The 21270-nt window shown below is 41.7% G+C and overlaps 1 protein-coding gene and 2 long non-coding RNA genes across 3 annotated transcripts in view; 2 read left to right on the top strand and 1 right to left on the bottom strand.

Annotated features, from left to right (window-relative positions):
- LOC127927095 (transmembrane protein 144-like) overlaps positions 1 to 19264 on the top strand; it is a 32217-nt gene extending 12953 nt beyond the window's left edge. Inside the window, exons 7-11 of the mRNA XM_052512884.1 lie at positions 1 to 26; positions 1587 to 1706; positions 2257 to 2354; positions 10264 to 10317; positions 18838 to 19264. The exon at positions 1 to 26 is cut by the window's left edge and continues 93 nt beyond it. Of these exons, the coding sequence (XP_052368844.1) occupies positions 1 to 26; positions 1587 to 1706; positions 2257 to 2354; positions 10264 to 10317; positions 18838 to 18921 (382 nt within the window). The 3' untranslated portion in view covers positions 18922 to 19264. The remainder of the gene's footprint in view (positions 27 to 1586; positions 1707 to 2256; positions 2355 to 10263; positions 10318 to 18837) is intronic.
- Positions 16481 to 18591, bottom strand: LOC127927087 (uncharacterized). Its single transcript, XR_008126099.1, has 6 exons — positions 18468 to 18591; positions 18098 to 18274; positions 17861 to 17897; positions 17100 to 17391; positions 16628 to 16830; positions 16481 to 16541 (listed from the first exon to the last, which is right to left on the bottom strand). It is a non-coding gene; the product is annotated as an uncharacterized LOC127927087 (long non-coding RNA).
- On the top strand, positions 16825 to 18514 carry LOC127927086 (uncharacterized). Its single transcript, XR_008126098.1, has 5 exons — positions 16825 to 17004; positions 17237 to 17279; positions 17357 to 17399; positions 17567 to 18271; positions 18370 to 18514. It is a non-coding gene; the product is annotated as an uncharacterized LOC127927086 (long non-coding RNA).
- Positions 19265 to 21270: the final 2006 nt, after the last annotated feature.

The raw sequence follows: 21270 nt of genomic DNA, 5'->3' as shown, positions 1-21270 counted from the left end.
CCGCTTCACCGGGGCAAGCCAGTTTGGTACGTCACAGCTGCATTACCCGTCTCTCCCCTTCAGCTGCATTACCCGTCTCCCCCCCTCACCGCTGCATTACCCGTATCTCCCCCTCACAGCTGCATTACCCGTCTCTCCCCTTCAGCGCTGCATTACCCGTCTCTCCCCCTCACAGCTGCATTACCCGTCTCTCCCCTTCAGCTGCATTACCCGTATCTCCCCCTCACAGCTGCATTACCCGTCTCTCCCCCTCACAGCTGCATTACCCGTCTCTCCCCCTCACGGCTGCATTACCCGTCTCTCCCCTTCACGGCTGCATTACCCGTCTCTCCCCCTCACGGCTGCATTACCCGTCTCTCCCCTTCAGCTGCATTACCCGTCTCCCCCCCTCACCGCTGCATTACCCGTATCTCCCCCTCACAGCTGCATTACCCGTCTCTCCCCTTCAGCGCTGCATTACCCGTCTCTCCCCCTCACAGCTGCATTACCCGTCTCTCCCCTTCAGCTGCATTACCCGTATCTCCCCCTCACAGCTGCATTACCCGTCTCTCCCCCTCACGGCTGCATTACCCGTCTCTCCCCTTCACGGCTGCATTACCCGTCTCTCCCCTTCACGGCTGCATTACCCGTCTCTCCCCTTCACGGCTGCATTACCCGTCTCTCCCCCTCACGGCTGCATTACCCGTCTCTCCCCCTCACGGCTGCATTACCCGTCTCTCCCCCTCACGGCTGCATTACCCGTCTCTCCCCCTCACAGCTGCATTACCCGTCTCTCCCCCTCACAGCTGCATTACCCGTCTCTCCCCTTTACCGCTGCAGAGAGATTGTCTTTTGTTTTTGGGAAGAATTATTTGATTTCATGGCTCCAGCACTGCAGGTGGCGGTAAATCACCAATATTAGCTTTGCACTTTTTTCAAACATCATAAGAAGAAGAAAATGTACTACTTTCAAATGGAGGTACAACGTTACGATCTCTATGGTGCCATAATGCCACCATAACAGCATAGATACAATGATCTCTATGGTGCCATAATGCCACAGATACAATGATCTCTATACATCTCTATGGTGCCACCATAATGGCAGAGATACAATGTGATCTCTATACATCTCTATGGTGCCATAATGGCAGAGATACAATGTGATCTCTATACATCTCTATGGTGCCACCATAACAGCATAGATACAATGTGATCTCTATACATCTCTATGGTGCCATAATGGCAGAGATACAATGTGATCTCTATGGTGCCATAATGGCAGAGATACAATGTGATCTCTATACATCTCTATGGTGCCATAATGGCAGAGATACAATGTGATCTCTATATATCTCTATGGTGCCACCATAATGGCAGAGATACAATGTGATCTCTATACATCTCTATGGTGCCACCATAATGGCAGAGATACAATGTGATCTCTATACATCTCTATGGTGCCATAATGGCAGAGATACGTTGTGATCTCTATACATCTCTATGGTGCCACTATAATGGCAGGGATATGTTGTGATCTCTATACATCTCGATCTCCAGCAGCACCTGGCTGATATTTTCTTTCCTCTCTGTGTGTGTGTGTATAGATCTGGACTATGTGTTTGCCCAGTTCAGTGGGATATTCCTGACCAGTACGGTCTACTTCCTGATCTACTGCGCTGCCATGAAGAACACACCTAGAGTCTACCCTAGAGCAATACTACCTGGTACACACACCTAGAGTCTACCCTAGAGCAATACACACCTAGAGAGTTATACTCCCTGGTACACACACCTAGAGAGTTATACTCCCTGGTACACACACACCTAGAGAGTTATACTCCCTGGTACACACACACCTAGAGAGTTATACTCCCTGGTACACACACACCTAGAGAGTTATACTCCCTGGTACACACACACCTAGAGAGTTATACTCCCTGGTACACACACACCTAGAGAGTTATACTCCCTGGTACACACACACCTAGAGAGTTATACTCCCTGGTACACACACACCTAGAGAGTTATACTCCCTGGTACACACACACCTAGAGAGTTATACTCCCTGGTACACACACACCTAGAGAGTTATACTCCCTGGTACACACACACCTAGAGAGTTATACTCCCTGGTACACACACACCTAGAGAGTTATACTCCCTGGTACACACACACCTAGAGAGTTATACTCCCTGGTACACACACACCCAGACTAGTGCTACACTGCCTGGTTAGATTGTAGGGTTATTTACACTGTGTGTATTTTCATCCAGGCTTTGTCTCTGGGGTGATGTGGGGTATTGCTACCTGCTGCTGGTTTCTGGCCAACACCTACCTGAGTGCTGTGGTCAGTTTCCCCATAATAACCACGGTGAGTATTACTACTACAGCGGTACTATATTAATACTACATTAGTACTACAGCGGTACTATATTAATACTACATTAGTACTACAGCGGTACTATATTAATACTACAGCAGTACTGTGTCACCACATTAATACTACAGCGGTACTATATTAATACTACAGCGGTACTATATTAATACTACAGCGGTATTATGTTAATACTACAGCGGTATTATATTAATACTACAGCGGTATTATATTAATACTACAGCGGTGCTGTGTTAATACTACAGCGGTGCTGTGTTAATACTACAGCGGTATTATATTAATACTACAGCGGTATTATATTAATACTACAGCGGTGCTGTGTTAATACTACAGCGGTGCTGTGTTAATACTACAGCGGTATTATGTTAATACTACAGCGGTACTATGTTAATACTACAGCGGTATTATGTTAATACTACAGCGGTACTATATTAATACTACAGCGGTATTATGTTAATACTACAGCGGTATTATATTAATACTACAGCGGTACTATATTAATACTACAGCGGTATTATATTAATACTACAGCGGTACTATATTAATACTACAGCGGTACTATATTAATACTACAGCGGTATTATGTTAATACTACAGCGGTATTATGTTAATACTACAGCGGTATTATATGAATACTACAGCGGTACTATATTAATACTACAGCGGTATTATGTTAATACTACAGCGGTATTATATTAATACTACAGCGGTATTATATTAATACTACAGCGGTACTATATTAATACTACATTAATACTACAGCGGTACTATATTAATACTACAGCGGTGCTGTGTTAATACTACAGCGGTACTATGTTAATACTACAGCGGTGCTGTGTTAATACTACAGCGGTGCTGTGTTAATACTACAGCGGTACTGTGTTAATACTACAGCGGTACTGTGTTAATACTACAGCGGTATTATATTAATACTACAGCGGTACTATTAATACTACAGCGGTACTATTAATACTACAGCGGTACTGTGTTACTACTGCAGCGGTACTGTGTTAATACTGCAGCGGTACTGTGTTAATACTACAGCGGTGCTGTGTTAATACTACAGCGGTGCTGTGTTAATACTACAGCGGTACTATGTTAATACTACAGCGGTGCTGTGTTAATACTACAGCGGTGCTGTGTTAATACTACAGCGGTACTGTGTTAATACTACAGCGGTACTGTGTTAATACTACAGCGGTATTATGTTAATACTACAGCGGTACTATTAATACTACAGCGGTACTATTAATACTACAGCGGTACTGTGTTACTACTGCAGCGGTACTGTGTTAATACTGCAGCGGTACTGTGTTAATACTACAGCGGTACTGTGTTAATACTACAGCGGTATTATATTAATACTACAGCGGTACTGTGTTAATACTACAGCGGTACTGTGTTAATACTACAGCGGTGCTGTGTTAATACTACAGCGGTGCTGTGTTAATACTACAGCGGTGCTGTGTTAATACTACAGCGGTGCTGTGTTAATACTACAGCGGTGCTGTGTTAATACTACAGCGGTATTATGTTAATACTGCAGCGGTATTATATTAATACTACAGCGGTATTATATTAATACTACAGCGGTGCTGTGTTAATACTACAGCGGTGCTGTGTTAATACTACAGCGGTGCTGTGTTAATACTACAGCGGTATTATATTAATACTACAGCGGTATTACATTAATACTACAGCGGTATTATATTAATACTACAGCGGTGCTGTGTTAATACTACAGCGGTACTGTGTTAATACTACAGCGGTATTATATTAATACTACAGCGGTATTATATTAATACTACAGCGGTGCTGTGTTAATACTACAGCGGTACTGTGTTAATACTACAGCGGTACTACAGCGGTACTGTGTTACTACTGCAGCGGTATTATGTTAATACTACAGCGGTATTATATTAATACTACAGCGGTATTATGTTAATACTACAGCGGTACTGTGTTAATACTACAGCGGTACTGTGTTAATGCTACAGCGGTATTATGTTAATACTACAGCGGTACTATATTAATACTACAGCGGTATTATATTAATACTACAGCGGTATTATATTAATACTACAGCGGTACTATATTAATACTACAGCGGTACTATATTAATACTACAGCGGTATTATGTTAATACTACAGCGGTATTATGTTAATACTACAGCGGTATTATGTTAATACTACAGCGGTATTATGTTAATACTACAGCGGTATTATGTTAATACTACAGCGGTATTATGTTAATACTACAGCGGTATTATGTTAATACTACAGCGGTACTATGTTAATACTACAGCGGTACTATATTAATACTACAGCGGTATTATATTAATACTACAGCGGTATTATATTAATACTACAGCGGTATTATATTAATACTACAGCGGTATTATGTTAATACTACAGCGGTATTGTGTTAATACTACAGCGGTATTGTGTTAATACTACAGCGGTATTGTGTTAATACTACAGCGGTATTGTGTTAATACTACAGCGGTACTGTGTTAATACTACAGCGGTATTACGTTAATACTACAGCGGTATTACGTTAATACTACAGCGGTATTATATTAATACTACAGCGGTATTGTGTTAATACTACAGCGGTATTGTGTTAATACTACAGCGGTATTGTGTTAATACTACAGCGGTATTGTGTTAATACTACAGCGGTATTGTGTTAATACTACAGCGGTATTGTGTTAATACTACAGCGGTATTACGTTAATACTACAGCGGTATTATGTTAATACTACAGCGGTATTATGTTAATACTACAGCGGTATTATATTAATACTACAGCGGTATTATATTAATACTACAGCGGTATTATGTTAATACTACAGCGGTATTATGTTAATACTACAGCGGTATTATGTTAATACTACAGCGGTATTATGTTAATACTACAGCGGTATTATGTTAATACTACAGCGGTATTATGTTAATACTACAGCGGTACAATACTACAGCGGTATTAGTTAATACTACAGCGGTACATATTAATACTACAGAGGTATTATATTAATACTACAGCGGTATTGTATTAATACTACAGCGGTATTATATTAATACTACAGCGGTATTATATTAATACTACAGCCTATTATATTAATACTACAGCGGTATTATATTAATACTACAGAGGTATTATATTAATACTACAGAGAGTTATACTATGGTACTACACAGCACCTAGAGAGTTATACTCCCGGTACATATTAATACTACAGCGGTATTATATTATATTAATACTACACCTATTATATTAATACTACAGCGGTATTATATTAATACTACAGCGGTAGATTAGTTAATACTACAGCGGTATTATGTTAATACTACAGCGGTATTATGTTAATACTACAGCGGTATTATATTAATACTACAGCGGTATTATATTAATACTACAGCTAGGTATTATATTAATACTACAGAGGTATTATATTAATACTACAGCGGTATTATATTAATACTACAGCGGTATTATATTAATACTACAGCGGTATTATATTAATACTACAGCGGTATTATATTAATACTACAGCGGTATTATATTAATACTACAGCGGTATTATATTAATACTACAGCGGTATTATATTAATACTACAGCGGTATTATATTAATACTACAGCGGTGCTGTGTTAATACTACAGCGGTGCTGTGTTAATACTACAGCGGTATTATGTTAATACTACAGCGGTATTATGTTAATACTACAGCGGTACTGTGTTAATACTACAGCGGTATTATGTTAATACTACAGCGGTACTGTGTTAATACTACAGCGGTGCTGTGTTAATACTACAGCGGTGCTGTGTTAATACTACAGCGGTACTGTGTTAATACTACAGCGGTATTATATTAATACTACAGCGGTGCTGTGTTAATACTACAGCGGTACTGTGTTAATACTACAGCGGTACTACAGCGGTACTGTGTTACTACTGCAGCGGTATTATGTTAATACTACAGCGGTATTATATTAATACTACAGCGGTATTATGTTAATACTACAGCGGTACTGTGTTAATACTACAGCGGTACTGTGTTAATGCTACAGCGGTATTATGTTAATACTACAGCGGTACTATATTAATACTACAGCGGTATTATATTAATACTACAGCGGTATTATATTAATACTACAGCGGTACTATATTAATACTACAGCGGTATTATGTTAATACTACAGCGGTATTATGTTAATACTACAGCGGTATTATGTTAATACTACAGCGGTATTATGTTAATACTACAGCGGTATTATGTTAATACTACAGCGGTATTATGTTAATACTACAGCGGTATTATGTTAATACTACAGCGGTATTATGTTAATACTACAGCGGTACTATGTTAATACTACAGCGGTACTATGTTAATACTACAGCGGTACTATATTAATACTACAGCGGTACTATATTAATACTACAGCGGTACTATATTAATACTACAGCGGTATTATATTAATACTACAGCGGTATTATATTAATACTACAGCGGTATTATATTAATACTACAGCGGTATTATATTAATACTACAGCGGTATTATGTTAATACTACAGCGGTATTATGTTAATACTACAGCGGTATTGTGTTAATACTACAGCGGTATTGTGTTAATACTACAGCGGTATTGTGTTAATACTACAGCGGTACTGTGTTAATACTACAGCGGTATTACGTTAATACTACAGCGGTATTATATTAATACTACAGCGGTATTATATTAATACTACAGCGGTATTATGTTAATACTACAGCGGTATTGTGTTAATACTACAGCGGTATTGTGTTAATACTACAGCGGTATTGTGTTAATACTACAGCGGTATTGTGTTAATACTACAGCGGTATTATGTTAATACTACAGCGGTATTATATTAATACTACAACGGTATTATATTAATACTACAGCGGTATTATATTAATACTACAGCGGTACTATGTTAATACTACAGCGGTACTGTGTTACTACTGCAGCGGTATTATGTTACTACTGCAGCGGTATTATATTAATACTACAGCGGTATTATATTATATTAATACTACAGCGGTATTATATTAATACTACAGCGGTATTATATTAATACTACAGCGGTGCTGTGTTAATACTACAGCGGTATTATGTTAATACTACAGCGGTATTATATTAATACTACAGCGGTATTATATTAATACTACAGCGGTATTATATTAATACTACAGCGGTATTATATTAATACTACAGCGGTATTATATTAATACTACAGCGGTATTATATTAATACTACAGCGGTATTATGTTAATACTACAGCGGTATTATGTTAATACTACAGCGGTACTGTGTTAATACTACAGCGGTGCTGTATTAATACTACAGCGGTATTACATTAATACTACAGCGGTATTATATTAATACTACAGCGGTGCTGTATTAATACTACAGCGGTATTATATTAATACTACAGCGGTATTATATTAATACTACAGCGGTATTATATTAATACTACAGCGGTACTATATTAATACTACAGCGGTACTATATTAATACTACAGCGGTACTGTGTTACTACTGCAGCGGTATTATATTATATTAATACTACAGCGGTATTATATTATATTAATACTACAGCGGTATTATATTAATACTACAGCGGTATTATATTAATACTACAGCGGTATTATATTAATACTACAGCGGTATTATATTAATACTACAGCGGTGCTGTGTTAATACTACAGCGGTACTATATTAATACTGCAGCGGTACTATATTAATACTACAGCGGTATTGTTAATACTACAGCGGTATTATATTAATACTACAGCGGTATTATATTAATACTACAGCGGTATTATATTAATACTACAGCGGTACTATATTAATACTACAGCGGTATTATATTAATACTACAGCGGTGCTGTGTTAATACTACAGCGGTACTATATTAATACTGCAGCGGTACTATATTAATACTACAGCGGTATTATGTTAATACTACAGCGGTATTATGTTAATACTACAGCGGTATTATATTAATACTACAGCGGTATTATATTAATACTACAGCGGTACTATATTAATACTACAGCTGTATTATATTAATACTACAGCGGTGCTGTGTTAATACTACAGCGGTATTATATTAATACTACAGCGGTGCTGTGTTAATTCTACAGCGGTATTATATTAATACTACAGCGGTATTATATTAATACTACAGCGGTGCTGTGTTAATACTACAGCGGTATTATATTAATACTACAGCGGTATTATATTAATACTACAGCGGTATTATGTTAATACTACAGCGGTATTATATTAATACTACAGCGGTATTATATTAATACTACAGCGGTATTATGTTAATACTACAGCGGTATTATGTTAATACTACAGCGGTACTATATTAATACTACAGCGGTATTATATTAATACTACAGCGGTGCTGTGTTAATACTACAGCGGTATTATATTAATACTGCAGCGGTATTATATTAATACTACAGCGGTGCTGTGTTAATACTACAGCGGTATTATATTAATACTACAGCGGTATTATATTAATACTACAGCGGTACTATATTAATACTACAGCGGTATTATGTTAATACTACAGCGGTATTATATTAATACTACAGCGGTATTATATTAATACTACAGCGGTACTATATTAATACTACAGCGGTACTATATTAATACTACAGCGGTATTATGTTAATACTACAGTGGTATTATGTTAATACTACAGCGGTACTATATTAATACTACAGCGGTATTATATTAATACTGCAGCGGTACTATGTTAATACTACAGCGGTATTATGTTAATACTACAGCGGTATTATATTAATACTACAGCGGTACTATATTAATACTACAGCGGTGCTGTGTTAATACTACAGCGGTACTATATTAATACTGCAGCGGTATTATATTAATACTACAGCGGTATTATGAATACTGCAGCGGTATTATATTAATACTACAGCGGTACTATATTAATACTACAGCGGTATTATATTAATACTACAGCGGTACTATATTAATACTACAGCGGTATTATGTTAATACTACAGCGGTATTATATTAATACTACAGCGGTGCTGTGTTAATACTACAGCGGTATTATATTAATACTACAGCGGTATTATATTAATACTGCAGCGGTATTATATTAATACTACAGCGGTGCTGTGTTAATACTACAGCGGTATTATATTAATACTACAGCGGTGCTGTGTTAATACTACAGCGGTACTATATTAATACTACAGCGGTATTATATTAATACTACAGCGGTACTATATTAATACTACAGCGGTATTATATTAATACTACAGCGGTACTATATTAATACTACAGCGGTATTATATTAATACTACAGCGGTGCTGTGTTAATACTACAGCGGTACTATATTAATACTACAGCGGTACTATATTAATACTACAGCGGTACTATATTAATACTACAGCGGTACTATATTAATACTACAGCGGTATTATATTAATACTACAGCGGTATTATGTTAATACTACAGCGGTATTATATTAATACTACAGCGGTACTGTGTTACTACTGCAGCGGTATTATATTAATACTACAGCGGTATTATATTAATACTACAGCGGTATTATATTAATACTACAGCGGTATTATATTAATACTACAGCGGTATTATATTAATACTACAGCGGTATTATATTAATACTACAGCGGTACTATATTAATACTACAGCGGTACTGTGTTGATGCTACGGCGTTATTTATTTTACCTTTATTTAACTAGGCAAGTCAGTTCGGGGGTTTGAACTTGCAACCTTCCAGTTACTAGTCCAACGCTCTAACTAGGCTACCCTGCCGCCCCACTTTACTGTGTCTCTGTAGGGTCCTGGTCTGATTGCAGCTCTTTGGGGAGTGGTGGTCTTTAAGGAGGTTAAGGTAGGTAACTGTTCTATTCAACAATATGTTACCACATATATTACCAAAGCAAACTTATAGAAACATGTTGACCTTTTTCAGTTGTGAGTTACAAATATCTCAAACGCATTAAGAAGGCACACCTGTTAATTGAAATGCATTCCTGGTGACTAACTCATGAAGCTGGTTGAGAGAATGCCATGCTGTCATCAAGGTAAAAGGGTGGCTATTTGAAGAATCTCAAATATATCAAATATATTTTAATTTGTTTAACACTTTTTTTTTTTGGTTACTACATGATTCCATGTGTTATTTCATAGTGCTGATCTTCACTATTATTCTACAATGTAGAAAATAGTCAAAATAAAGAAAAATCCTTGAGTAGGTGGTGTCAACTTGACTGGTATCAGACCTACCAACATGCTCGCATTTGACTGGTATCAGACCTACCAACATGCTCGCATTTGACTGGTATCAGACCTACCAACATGCTCGCATTTGACTGGTATCAGACCTACCAACATGCTCGCATTTGACTGGTATCAGACCTACCAACATGCTCGCATTTGACTGGTATCAGACCTACCAACATGCTCGCATTTGACTGGTATCAGACCTACCAACATGCTCACATTTTAGTACCAACTACACAATTCTCTGTCCATGTACTCATTTTTATAAAAAATAAATCCACTGAGTAAATCACGCAACCTGATAGACTGTAATTATGATTAATGTCACAAAAAAAACATTACAAAAGTATAATAAAAAATACATCTTGGCATTAAATGGAGTGGGGAGTTTAGAAGCCTGCGCGATGAAGAGTGAGTGTCCGGTATTAGCTACGGAGGCAAAGCTTCTAAAATGCCTTTACACTAGATTTGATATTTGATCAATTTCGAAAATGTCAAATGATTTATGAGAAGCATGTCACAGAGAAGCATTCTTTAGATCCTGGCTTGTGATGTCAGAGAGAAGCGTTCTTTAGGTCCTGGCCTGTGATGTCACAGAGAAGCGTTCTTTAGGTCCTGGCCTGTGATGTCACAGAGAAGCGTTCTTTAGGTCCTGGCCTGTGATGTCACAGAGAAGCGTTCTTTAGGTCCTGGCCTGTGATGTCACAGAGAAGCGTTCTTTAGATCCTGGCCTGTGATGTCACAGAGAATCGTTCTTTAGGTCCTGGCCTGTGATGTCACAGAGAAGCGTTCTTTAGGTCCTGGCCTGTGATGTCACAGAGAAGCGTTCTTTAGGTCCTGGCCTGTGATGTCACAGAGAAGCGTTCTTTAGGTCCTGGCCTGTGATGTCACAGAGAAGCGTTCTTTGGTGCCTGGCCTGTGATGTCACAGAGAAGCGTTCTTTAGGTCCTGGCCTGTGATGTCACAGAGAAGCGTTCTTTAGATCCTGGCCTGTGATGTCACAGAGAATCGTTCTTTAGGTCCTGGCCTGTGATGTCACAGAGAAGCGTTCTTTAGGTCCTGGCCTGTGATGTCACAGAGAAGCGTTCTTTAGGTCCTGGCCTGTGATGTCACAGAGAAGTGTTCTTTAGGGCCGTTTAGCCACAGATCATATAAACAGTTTTCACATGGAGACTGGTTTGGTGCTGGAGATGATGAATATGAGGTTGAGAAGTGGTGGGATAAACGCTGACTGTACTATATCTTGTAAATAAGACTACGTGGTTGGGACGACGCCCACTAGTCATTTATATATATATATCTTGTAAATAAGACTACATGGTTGGGACAACGCCCCACTAGTCATTTATATAAAGACTAACCCATTTATTAGGTTGCTGGACTTCATAAGTCCTTGGCCTTCCAACCTCACTTGTTTTCTTTGGTGCAAATAAAACAGATCAAAACAATGAGCTGATGAGACGCGATTTCGCCGTAGAAAAGCTTCTCTCTCGTCAGGACACTGTTCATGACAGATGATCTCATATCAAACACTAGGCTAGTAAATACGTCAATAGGACACCTTCTGAACTTCCGGGTTGGAGCGAGCGGTCGCATCCGCACTTCGGTCCGCAGGTAGTATAACTTTTCATTACATTTCATTATAGTACAACGGTTTGATTTGTCTAATCTTAGCAATTTCTTCTTAGCTAGCTACATAGCCGTCTTTGTATCAAAGATAATTGCGTAATTATCGTATTTCGTCGTCCTAACGTAGTCTACACTGCTATCTGCCCAGCAGCTAGCCAACGTCCACCGTCTACCGAATAGCAGCACTGTAGAAACTATTACACTCAACTGAACGACTTGATTAGTGTAGTGTTAGCTAGCTACATAGTTGTCTTTGCTGTCTACGTATCCAAGATAATTGTGTAGTTTAGAGTGTGTAGTCTTAGAGTGATTATCTTAATTTACCGAGGTTAGCTAGCCAGCTATTTGTCATCCTTAACGTAGGAGACACTGCTAGCTAGCCAACGTCTACCGAATAGAACTTCCGCACTCAACAACCCGGTCGCATTCCGCTTCGCTCCACAGGTAGTATCACATTTTCATTTCATTTCATTACAGCACAACGGTTTAATTTGTTTGATCGTAGCTAGCTACATAGCTAGCTACATAGCCGTCTTTGTATCAAAGATAATTGTGTAGTCTAGAGCGATTTTCTAGGTTAGCTAGCCAGCTATTGTCGTTCTTTTAACGCAACGTAACGTAATCAACACTGCTAGCTAGCCCCCGAATAGCAGCACTGTAGAAACTATTACACTCAACGGAACGACTTGATTAGTGTAGTGTCAACAACGCAGCCACTGCCAGCTAGCCTACTTCAGCAGTACTGTATCATTTTAGTCAATAAGATTCTTGCTACGTAAGCTTAACTTTCTGAACATTCGAGACGTGTAGTCCACTTGTCATTCCAATCTCCTTGCATTAGCGTAGCCTCTTCTGTAGCCTGTCTATCCCTGTTCTCTCCTCTCTGCACAGACCATACAAACGCTCCACACCGCGTGGCCGCGGCCACCCTAATCTGGTGGTCCCAGCGCGCACGACCCACGTGGAGTTCCAGGTCTCCGGTAGCCTCTGGAACTGCCGATCTGCGGCCAACAAGGCAGAGTTCATCTCAGCCTATGCCTCCCTCCAGTCCCTCGACTTCTTGGCACTGACGGAAACATGGATCACCACAGATAACACTGCTACTCCTACTGCTCTCTCTTCGTCCGCCCACGTGTTCTCGCACACCCCGAGAGCTTCTGGCCAGCGGGGTGGTGGCACCGGGATCCTCATCTCTCCCAAGTGGTCATTCTCTCTTTCTCCCCTTACCCATCTGTCTATCGCCTCCTTTGAATTCCATGCTGTCACAGTTATCAGCCCTTTCAAGCTTAACATCCTTATCATTTATCGCCCGCCAGGTTCCCTCGGAGAGTTCATCAATGAGCTTGATGCCTTGATAAGCTCCTTTCCTGAGGACGGCTCACCTCTCACAGTTCTGGGCGACTTTAACCTCCCCACGTCTACCTTTGACTCATTCCTCTCTGCCTCCTTCTTTCCACTCCTCTCCTCTTTTGACCTCACCCTCTCACCCCCCCCCTACTCACAAGGCAGGCAATACGCTCGACCTCATCTTTACTAGATGCTGTTCTTCCACTAACCTCACTGCAACTCCCCTCCAAGTCTCCGACCACTACCTTGTATCCTTTTCCCTCTCGCTCTCATCCAACACTTCCCACACTGTCCCTACTCGGATGGTATCGCGCCGTCCCAACCTTCGCTCTCTCTCCCCCGCTACTCTCTCCTCTTCCATCCTATCATCTCTTCCCTCTGCTCAAACCTTCTCCAACCTATCTCCTGATTCTGCCTCCTCTCCTCCCTTTCTGCATCCTTTGACTCTCTATGTCCCCTATCCTCCAGGCCGGCTCGGTCCTCCCTCCCCGCTCCGTGGCTCGACGACTCATTGCGAGCTCACAGAACAGGGCTCCGGGCAGCCGAGCGGAAATGGAGGAAAACTCGCCTCCCTGCGGACCTGGCATCCTTTCACTCCCTCCTCTCTACATTTTCCTCCTCTGTCTCTGCTGCTAAAGCCACATTCTACCACTCTAAATTCCAAGCATCTGCCTCTAACCCTAGGAAGCTCTTTGCCACCTTCTCCTCCCTCCTGAATCCTCCTCCCCCCTCCCCCTCCTCCCTCTCTGCAGATGACTTCGTCAACCATTTTGAAAAGAAGGTTGACGACATCCGATCCTCGTTTGCTAAGTCAAACGACACCGCTGGTTCTGCTCACACTGCCCTACCCTGTGCTCTGACCTCTTTCTCCCCTCTCTCTCAGATGAAATCTCGCGTCTTGTGACGGCCGGCCGCCCAACAACCTGCCCGCTTGACCCTATCCCCTCCTCTCTTCTCCAGACCATTTCCGAGACCTTCTCCCTTACCTCACCTCGCTCATCAACTCATCCCTGACCGCTGGCTACGTCCCTTCCGTCTTCAAGAGAGCGAGAGTTGCACCCCTTCTGAAAAAACCTACACTCGATCCCTCCGATGTCAACAACTACAGACCAGTATCCCTTCTTTCTTTTCTCTCAAACTCTTGAACGTGCTGTCCTTGGCCAGCTCTCCCGCTATCTCTCTCAGAATGACCTTCTTGATCCAAATCAGTCAGGTTTCAAGACTAGTCATTCAACTGAGACTGCTCTTCTCTGTATCACGGAGGCGCTCCGCACCGCTAAAGCTAACTCTCTCTCCTCTGCTCTCATCCTTCTAGACCTATCGGCTGCCTTCGATACTGTGAACCATCAGATCCTCCTCTCCACCCTCTCCCGAGTTGGGCATCTCCGGGCGCGGCCCACGCTTGGATTGCGTCCTACGTGACAGGTCGCTCTACCAGGTGGCGTGGCGAGAATCTGTCTCCTCACCACGCGCTCTCACCACTGGTGTCCCCAGGGCTCTGTTCTAGGCCCTCTCCTATTCTCGCTATACACCAAGTCACTTGGCTCTGTCATATCCTCACATGGTCTCTCCTATCATTGCTATGCAGACGACACACAATTAATCTTCTCCTTTCCCCCTTCTGATGACCAGGTGGCGAATCGCATCTCTGCATGTCTGGCAGACATATCAGTGTGGATGACGGATCACCACCTCAAGCTGAACCTCGGCAAGACGGAGCTGCTCTTCCTCCCGGGGAAGGACTGCCCGTTCCATGATCTCGCCATCACGGTTGACAACTCCATTGTGTCCTCCTCCCAGAGCGCTAAGAACCTTGGCGTGATCCTGGACAACACCCTGTCGTTCTCAACTAACATCAAGGCGGTGGCCCGTTCCTGTAGGTTCATGCTCTACAACATCCGCAGAGTACGACCCTGCCTCACACAGGAAGCGGCGCAGGTCCTAATCCAGGCACTTGTCATCTCCCGTCTGGATTACTGCAACTCGCTGTTGGCTGGGCTCCCTGCCTGTGCCATTAAACCCTACAACTCATCCAGAACGCCGCAGCCCGTCTGGTGTTCAACCTTCCCAAGTTCTCTCACGTCACCCCGCTCCTCCTCTCTCCCCCTGGCTTCCAGTTGAAGCTCGCATCCGCTACAAGACCATGGTGCTTGCCTACGGAGCTGTGAGGGGAACGGCACCTCAGTACCTCCAGGCTCTGATCAGGCCCCAAACAAGGGCACTGCGTTCATCCACCTCTGGCCTGCTCGCCTCCCTACCACTGAGGAGGAAGTACAGTTCCCGCTCAGCCCAGTCAAAACTGTTCGCTGCTCTGGCCCCCAATGGTGGAACAAACTCCCTCACGACGCCAGGACAGCGGAGTCAATCACCACCTTCCGGAGACACCACCTCTTTAAGGAATACCTAGGATAGGATAAAGTAATCCTTCTCACCCCCCTTAAAATATTTAGATGCACTATTGTAAAGTGGCTGTTCCACTGGATGTCATAAGGTGAATGCACCAATTTGTAAGTCGCTCTGGATAAGAGCGTCTGCTAAATGACTTAAATGTAATGTAAAATGTAAACCGACTTCAACAATACCAGTTGCTGAAAACAGCTGGTCAAATGAGAAACATGGGAGGATTTTATTTATTTAACGAGGCAAGTCAGTTAAGAACAAATTAAAGGAAAGAGAAGTGAATGTTCACCTCCTTAGGTCCTCAGATAGGAGAAGGAGAAGTGAATGTTCACCTCCTTAGGTCCTCAGATAGGAGAAGGAGAAGAATGTTCACCTCCTTAGGTCCTCAGATAGCAGGAGAAGTGAATGTTCACCTCCTTAGGTCCTCAGATAGCAGAAGGAGAAGTGAATGTTCACCTCCTTATGTCCTCAGATAGCAGAAGGAGAAGTGAATGTTCACCTCCTTATGTCCTCAGATAGGAGAAGGAGAAGTGAATGTTCACCTCCTTAGGTCCTCAGATAGCAGGAGAAGTGAATGTTCACCTCCTTAGGTCCTCAGATAGCAGGAGAAGTGAATGTTCACCTCCTTAGGTCCTCAGATAGCAGAAGGAGAAGTGAATGTTCACCTCCTTAGGTCCTCAGATAGGAGAAGTGAATGTTCACCTCCTTAGGTCCTCAGATAGGAGAAGGAGAAGTGAATGTTCACCTTAGGTCCTCAGATAGGAGAAGGAGAAGAGAATGTTCACCTCCTTATGTCCTCAGATAGCAGAAGGAGAAGTGAATGTTCACCTCCTTAGGTCCTCAGATAGCAGAAGGAGAAGTGAATGTTCACCTCCTTAGGTCCTCAGATAGCAGGAGAAGTGAATGTTCACCTCCTTAGGTCCTCAGAGATAGCAGAAGGAGAAGTGAATGTTCACCTCCTTAGGTCCTCAGATAGCACCTCCTTAGAGAGGAGAAGGAGAAGTGAATGTTCACCTCCTTAGGTCCTCAGATAGGAGAAGGAGAAGAGAATGTTCACCTCCTTATGTCCTCAGATAGCAGAAGGAGAAGTGAATGTTCACCTCCTTAGGTCCTCAGATAGGAGAAGGAGAAGTGAATGTTCACCTCCTTAGGTCCTCAGATAGCAGAAGGAGAAGTGAATGTTCACCTCCTTAGGTCCTCAGATAGCAGAAGTGAATGTTCACCTCCTTATGTCCTCAGATAGAAGGAGAAGTGAATGTTCACCTCCTTAGGTCCTCAGATAGCAGAAGGAGAAGTGAATGTTCACCTCCTTAGGTCCTCAGATAGCAGGAGAAGTGAATGTTCACCTCCTTAGGTCCTCAGATAGCAGAAGGAGAAGTCCTCAGATAGGAAGGAGAAGGAGAAGTGAATGTTCACCTCCTTAGGTCCTCAGATAGAGAAGTCCTCAGATAGCAAGGTCCTCAGAATGTTCACCTCCTTAGGTCCTCAGATAGCAGAAGGAGAAGTGAATGTTCACCTCCTGTCCTCAGATAGGAGAAGTGAATGTTCACCTCCTTAGGTCCTCAGATAGGATAAGTGAATGTTCACCTCCTTAGGTCCTCAGATAGGAGAAGAAGTGAATGTTCACCTTATGTCCTCAGATAGGAGAAGGAGAAGTGAATGTTCACCTCCTGTCCTCAGATAGAAGTGAATGTTCACCTCCTTAGGTCCTCAGATAGGAGAAGTGAATGTTCACCTCCTTATGTCCTCAGATAGCAGGAGAAGTGAATGTTCACCTCCTTATGTCCTCAGATAGGAGAAGTGAATGTTCACCTCCTTAAGTCCTCAGATAGGAGAAGTGAATGTTCACCTCCACAGGGCCTCAGATAGGAGAAGGAGAAGTGAATGTTCACCTCCTTAGGTCCTCAGATAGGAGAAGTGAATGTTCACCTCCTTAGGTCCTCAGATAGGAGAAGGAGAAGTGAATGTTCACCTCAGGTCCTCAGATAGGAGAAGGAGAAGTGCATGTTCACCTCCTTAGGTCCTCAGATAGGAGAAGTGAATGTTCACCTCCTTATGTCCTCAGATAGCAGAAGGAGAAGTGAATGTTCACCTCCTTAGGTCCTCAGATAGGAGAAGGAGAAGAGAATGTTCACCTCCTTAGGTCCTCAGATAGGAGAAGTAGAAGAGAATGTTCACCTCCTTAGGTCCTCAGATAGGAGAACCTCAGATAGAATGTTCACCTCCTTAGGTCCTCAGATAGGAGAAGGAGAAGATAGAAAAGGAGAAGTGTTCACCTCCTTAGGTCCTCAGATAGGAGAAGAGAATGTTCACCTCAGATAGGAAAAGGAGAAGAGAATGTTCACCTCCTTAGGTCCTCAGATAGGAGAAGAGAATGTTCACCTCAGATAGGAAAAGGAGAAGTGAATGTTCACCTCCTTAGGTCCTCAGATAGGAGAAGAGAATGTTCACCTCAGATAGGAAAAGGAGAAGAGAATGTTCACCTCCTTAGGTCCTCAGATAGGAGAAGGAGAAGTGAATGTTCACCTCCTTAGGTCCTCAGATGCTGCAACAACAGTAAAATAATGCTAGCTGCCACCTTCAGAGGTGTCCAACATCTTTACTACCTGTCCGTCTGGTATTACCCCTTAGAATGCCCTTCTAGCCAATCAGAATTGAATAGTATTCAACAATGCCGTGGCATAATTAAGCAATAATGCCCGATATGGTCAATCGCTTCTATTGCTTAAATGACCTCTCCTCTCGTCCTCAGGGTTGGTGTAACTTCCTCATCCTGGGCATGGCGTTCTCATTGGTTCTCGCTGGAGCCCTGCTGACAGCCTTCTCCAAGGTGTGACACACACCTGGTCTAAGGTGTTATGACTTTCCGCCAGACACTCAGGGAACCAGGATGGTTACTGTACTCCAAAAGGGAACTGTCTTTTCACCTAGTTTCTATGGAAATCATTTCTAGTTAGTCTCTTAATATTTTAATGTTTGATCAAATTATTTGTCTATTTCCATGAATTCATCTCAAAGGGATACTATTTTTTATGAAGCTATCTAATGTGATACCAGTGGATGAAGAGGTTTAGCTGTAGAGTTATATAATGTAATGTTACAGCCAGTGGATGAAGAGGGTTAACTGTAGAGTCAATACTACCTGTTGATCTGGCCAAAGTAAACACTTCTAAGATCAACATGACTGTATATTTGTTGAAGAGAATGCGTGGGCTTTCAGCTCTATGAAAGGTTTCGTGGCCATTTGACATGTTGAATAATTATATAACAGGTTGGGTTCTGAGAATATGAAATATACTTATTCACTGAGGGAGGGAGGGTAACGTTTACATTATGTCAGGATATGTCAGAGAGAGGTAGGGTAATGTATAAGGTTTACATTATGTCAGGATATGTCAGAGAGAGGTAGGGTAATGTATAAGGTTTACATTATGTCAGGATATGTGAGAGAGAGGGAGGGTAATTGATAAGGTTTACATTATGTCAGAGACGTAGGGTAATGTATAAGGTTTACATTATGTCAGAGGGAGGGAGGGTAATGTATAAGGTTTACATTATGTCAGAGAGACGTAGGGTAATGTATAAGGTTTACATTATGTCAGGATATGTCAGAGAGAGGTAGGGTAATGTATAAGGTTTACATTATGTCAGGATATGTGAGAGAGAGAGGGAGGGTAATTGATAAGGTTTACATTATGTCAGAGACGTAGGGTAATGTATAAGGTTTACATTATGTCAGAGGGAGGGAGGGTAATGTATAAGGTTTACATTATGTCAGAGAGAGGTAGGGTAATGTATAAGGTTTACATTATGTCAGGATATGTCAGAGAGAGGTAGGCTAATGTATAAGGTTTACATTATGTCAGAGAGACGTAGGGTAATGTATAAGGTTTACATTATGTCAGGATATGTGAGAGAGAGGGAGGGTAATTGATAAGGTTTACATTATGTCAGAGACGTAGGGTAATGTATAAGGTTTACATTATGTCAGAGGGAGGGTAATGTATAAGGTTTACATTATGTCAGAGAGACGTAGGGTAATGTATAAGGTTTACATTATGTCAGAGAGAGGTAGAGGTATGTATAAGGTTTACACTCAGGATATGTCAGGTAGGGTAATGTATAAAGGTAATGTCAGGATATGTCAGAGATGTTGTTAGCCATCGGGGAAGGTTTACATTATGACAGGATATGTTATTGTTAGCCATCAGTCTGGATCACTCTGGGAGGAGAAGAGACAGTCTGGTACCAGTCACCGTGAGTTGGGGAGGAGAGACAGTCTGGTAGCCCATTTGGGGTTAGAAGGTCAGATGAAGTGAGTTAGAACAGATATCACCAAGGTTCTGCCAGTCAGCATGACAGAGATGGGGATTGGCTGTTCAGATGCATAGGAGGAAGGGTTAAATGTCAGTGCTGTGTGAATGATTTTGTTGGTTCAGCTGTTCGATCATTTGGGATGAATAAACTTGGTTTAAGCTTTCAGTGTCCGTTGAGTTCTTACTCTGATATTTAGAACCTAACAGTAGTAGGAGTTGGGATTATGCCGGTTAATTGTTTAGTTAGCTAGATGTCGAAACAGAACACTTCACCAGATGAATACAGGACCCATCAAGTTAGCCAGGTGTGATTACAGCCATCTATTGTATTTCATGAACATGTCTAGACATGTCTAGACAATGTTTTTTACCTAGAGTTTTTCCTTATTGTAGGTGACTACTTTGACCACTATTAGTCTTAATCTTTGGTTGTTTACTACACTACTCACTCGGTTTAGCACATGGCCTCATATGTGAATCCTTAAAGAGATGGGTGGGGCTAATGCTTAAGAGGGTGTAGACAGAGCTCTCCAGTAGTTACCAAAACATTCAAGGGCCATTTTCTAAAAGTGGGGTTACAAGTTTATCAACTTTCAAAGCAGAATTACTTCCCCATTGTTCCTCACCTGTAGTGTATGATGTACCATTCTCTACCTCAGTCTCTACATTTATCCAATGTACAAAACACAATTTCAAATGTTGCTACATAAGACCGAATCGGGGAGGTCGGTCACATTTGTTAACCATCCGATAACATTGAGTTTACCACAACAGTCACCGGCTTCATTAATGACGTCGTCCCCAGTGACCGTACGTACATTTCCCAACCAGAAGCCATGGAACACATCCACAATGATTGGTCATGTTCA

This window comes from Oncorhynchus keta, unplaced genomic scaffold, assembly GCF_023373465.1.
Source record: "Oncorhynchus keta strain PuntledgeMale-10-30-2019 unplaced genomic scaffold, Oket_V2 Un_contig_9363_pilon_pilon, whole genome shotgun sequence".
NCBI lineage: Eukaryota > Metazoa > Chordata > Actinopteri > Salmoniformes > Salmonidae > Oncorhynchus > Oncorhynchus keta.
This window is presented reverse-complemented; position numbering and strand designations above follow the sequence as displayed.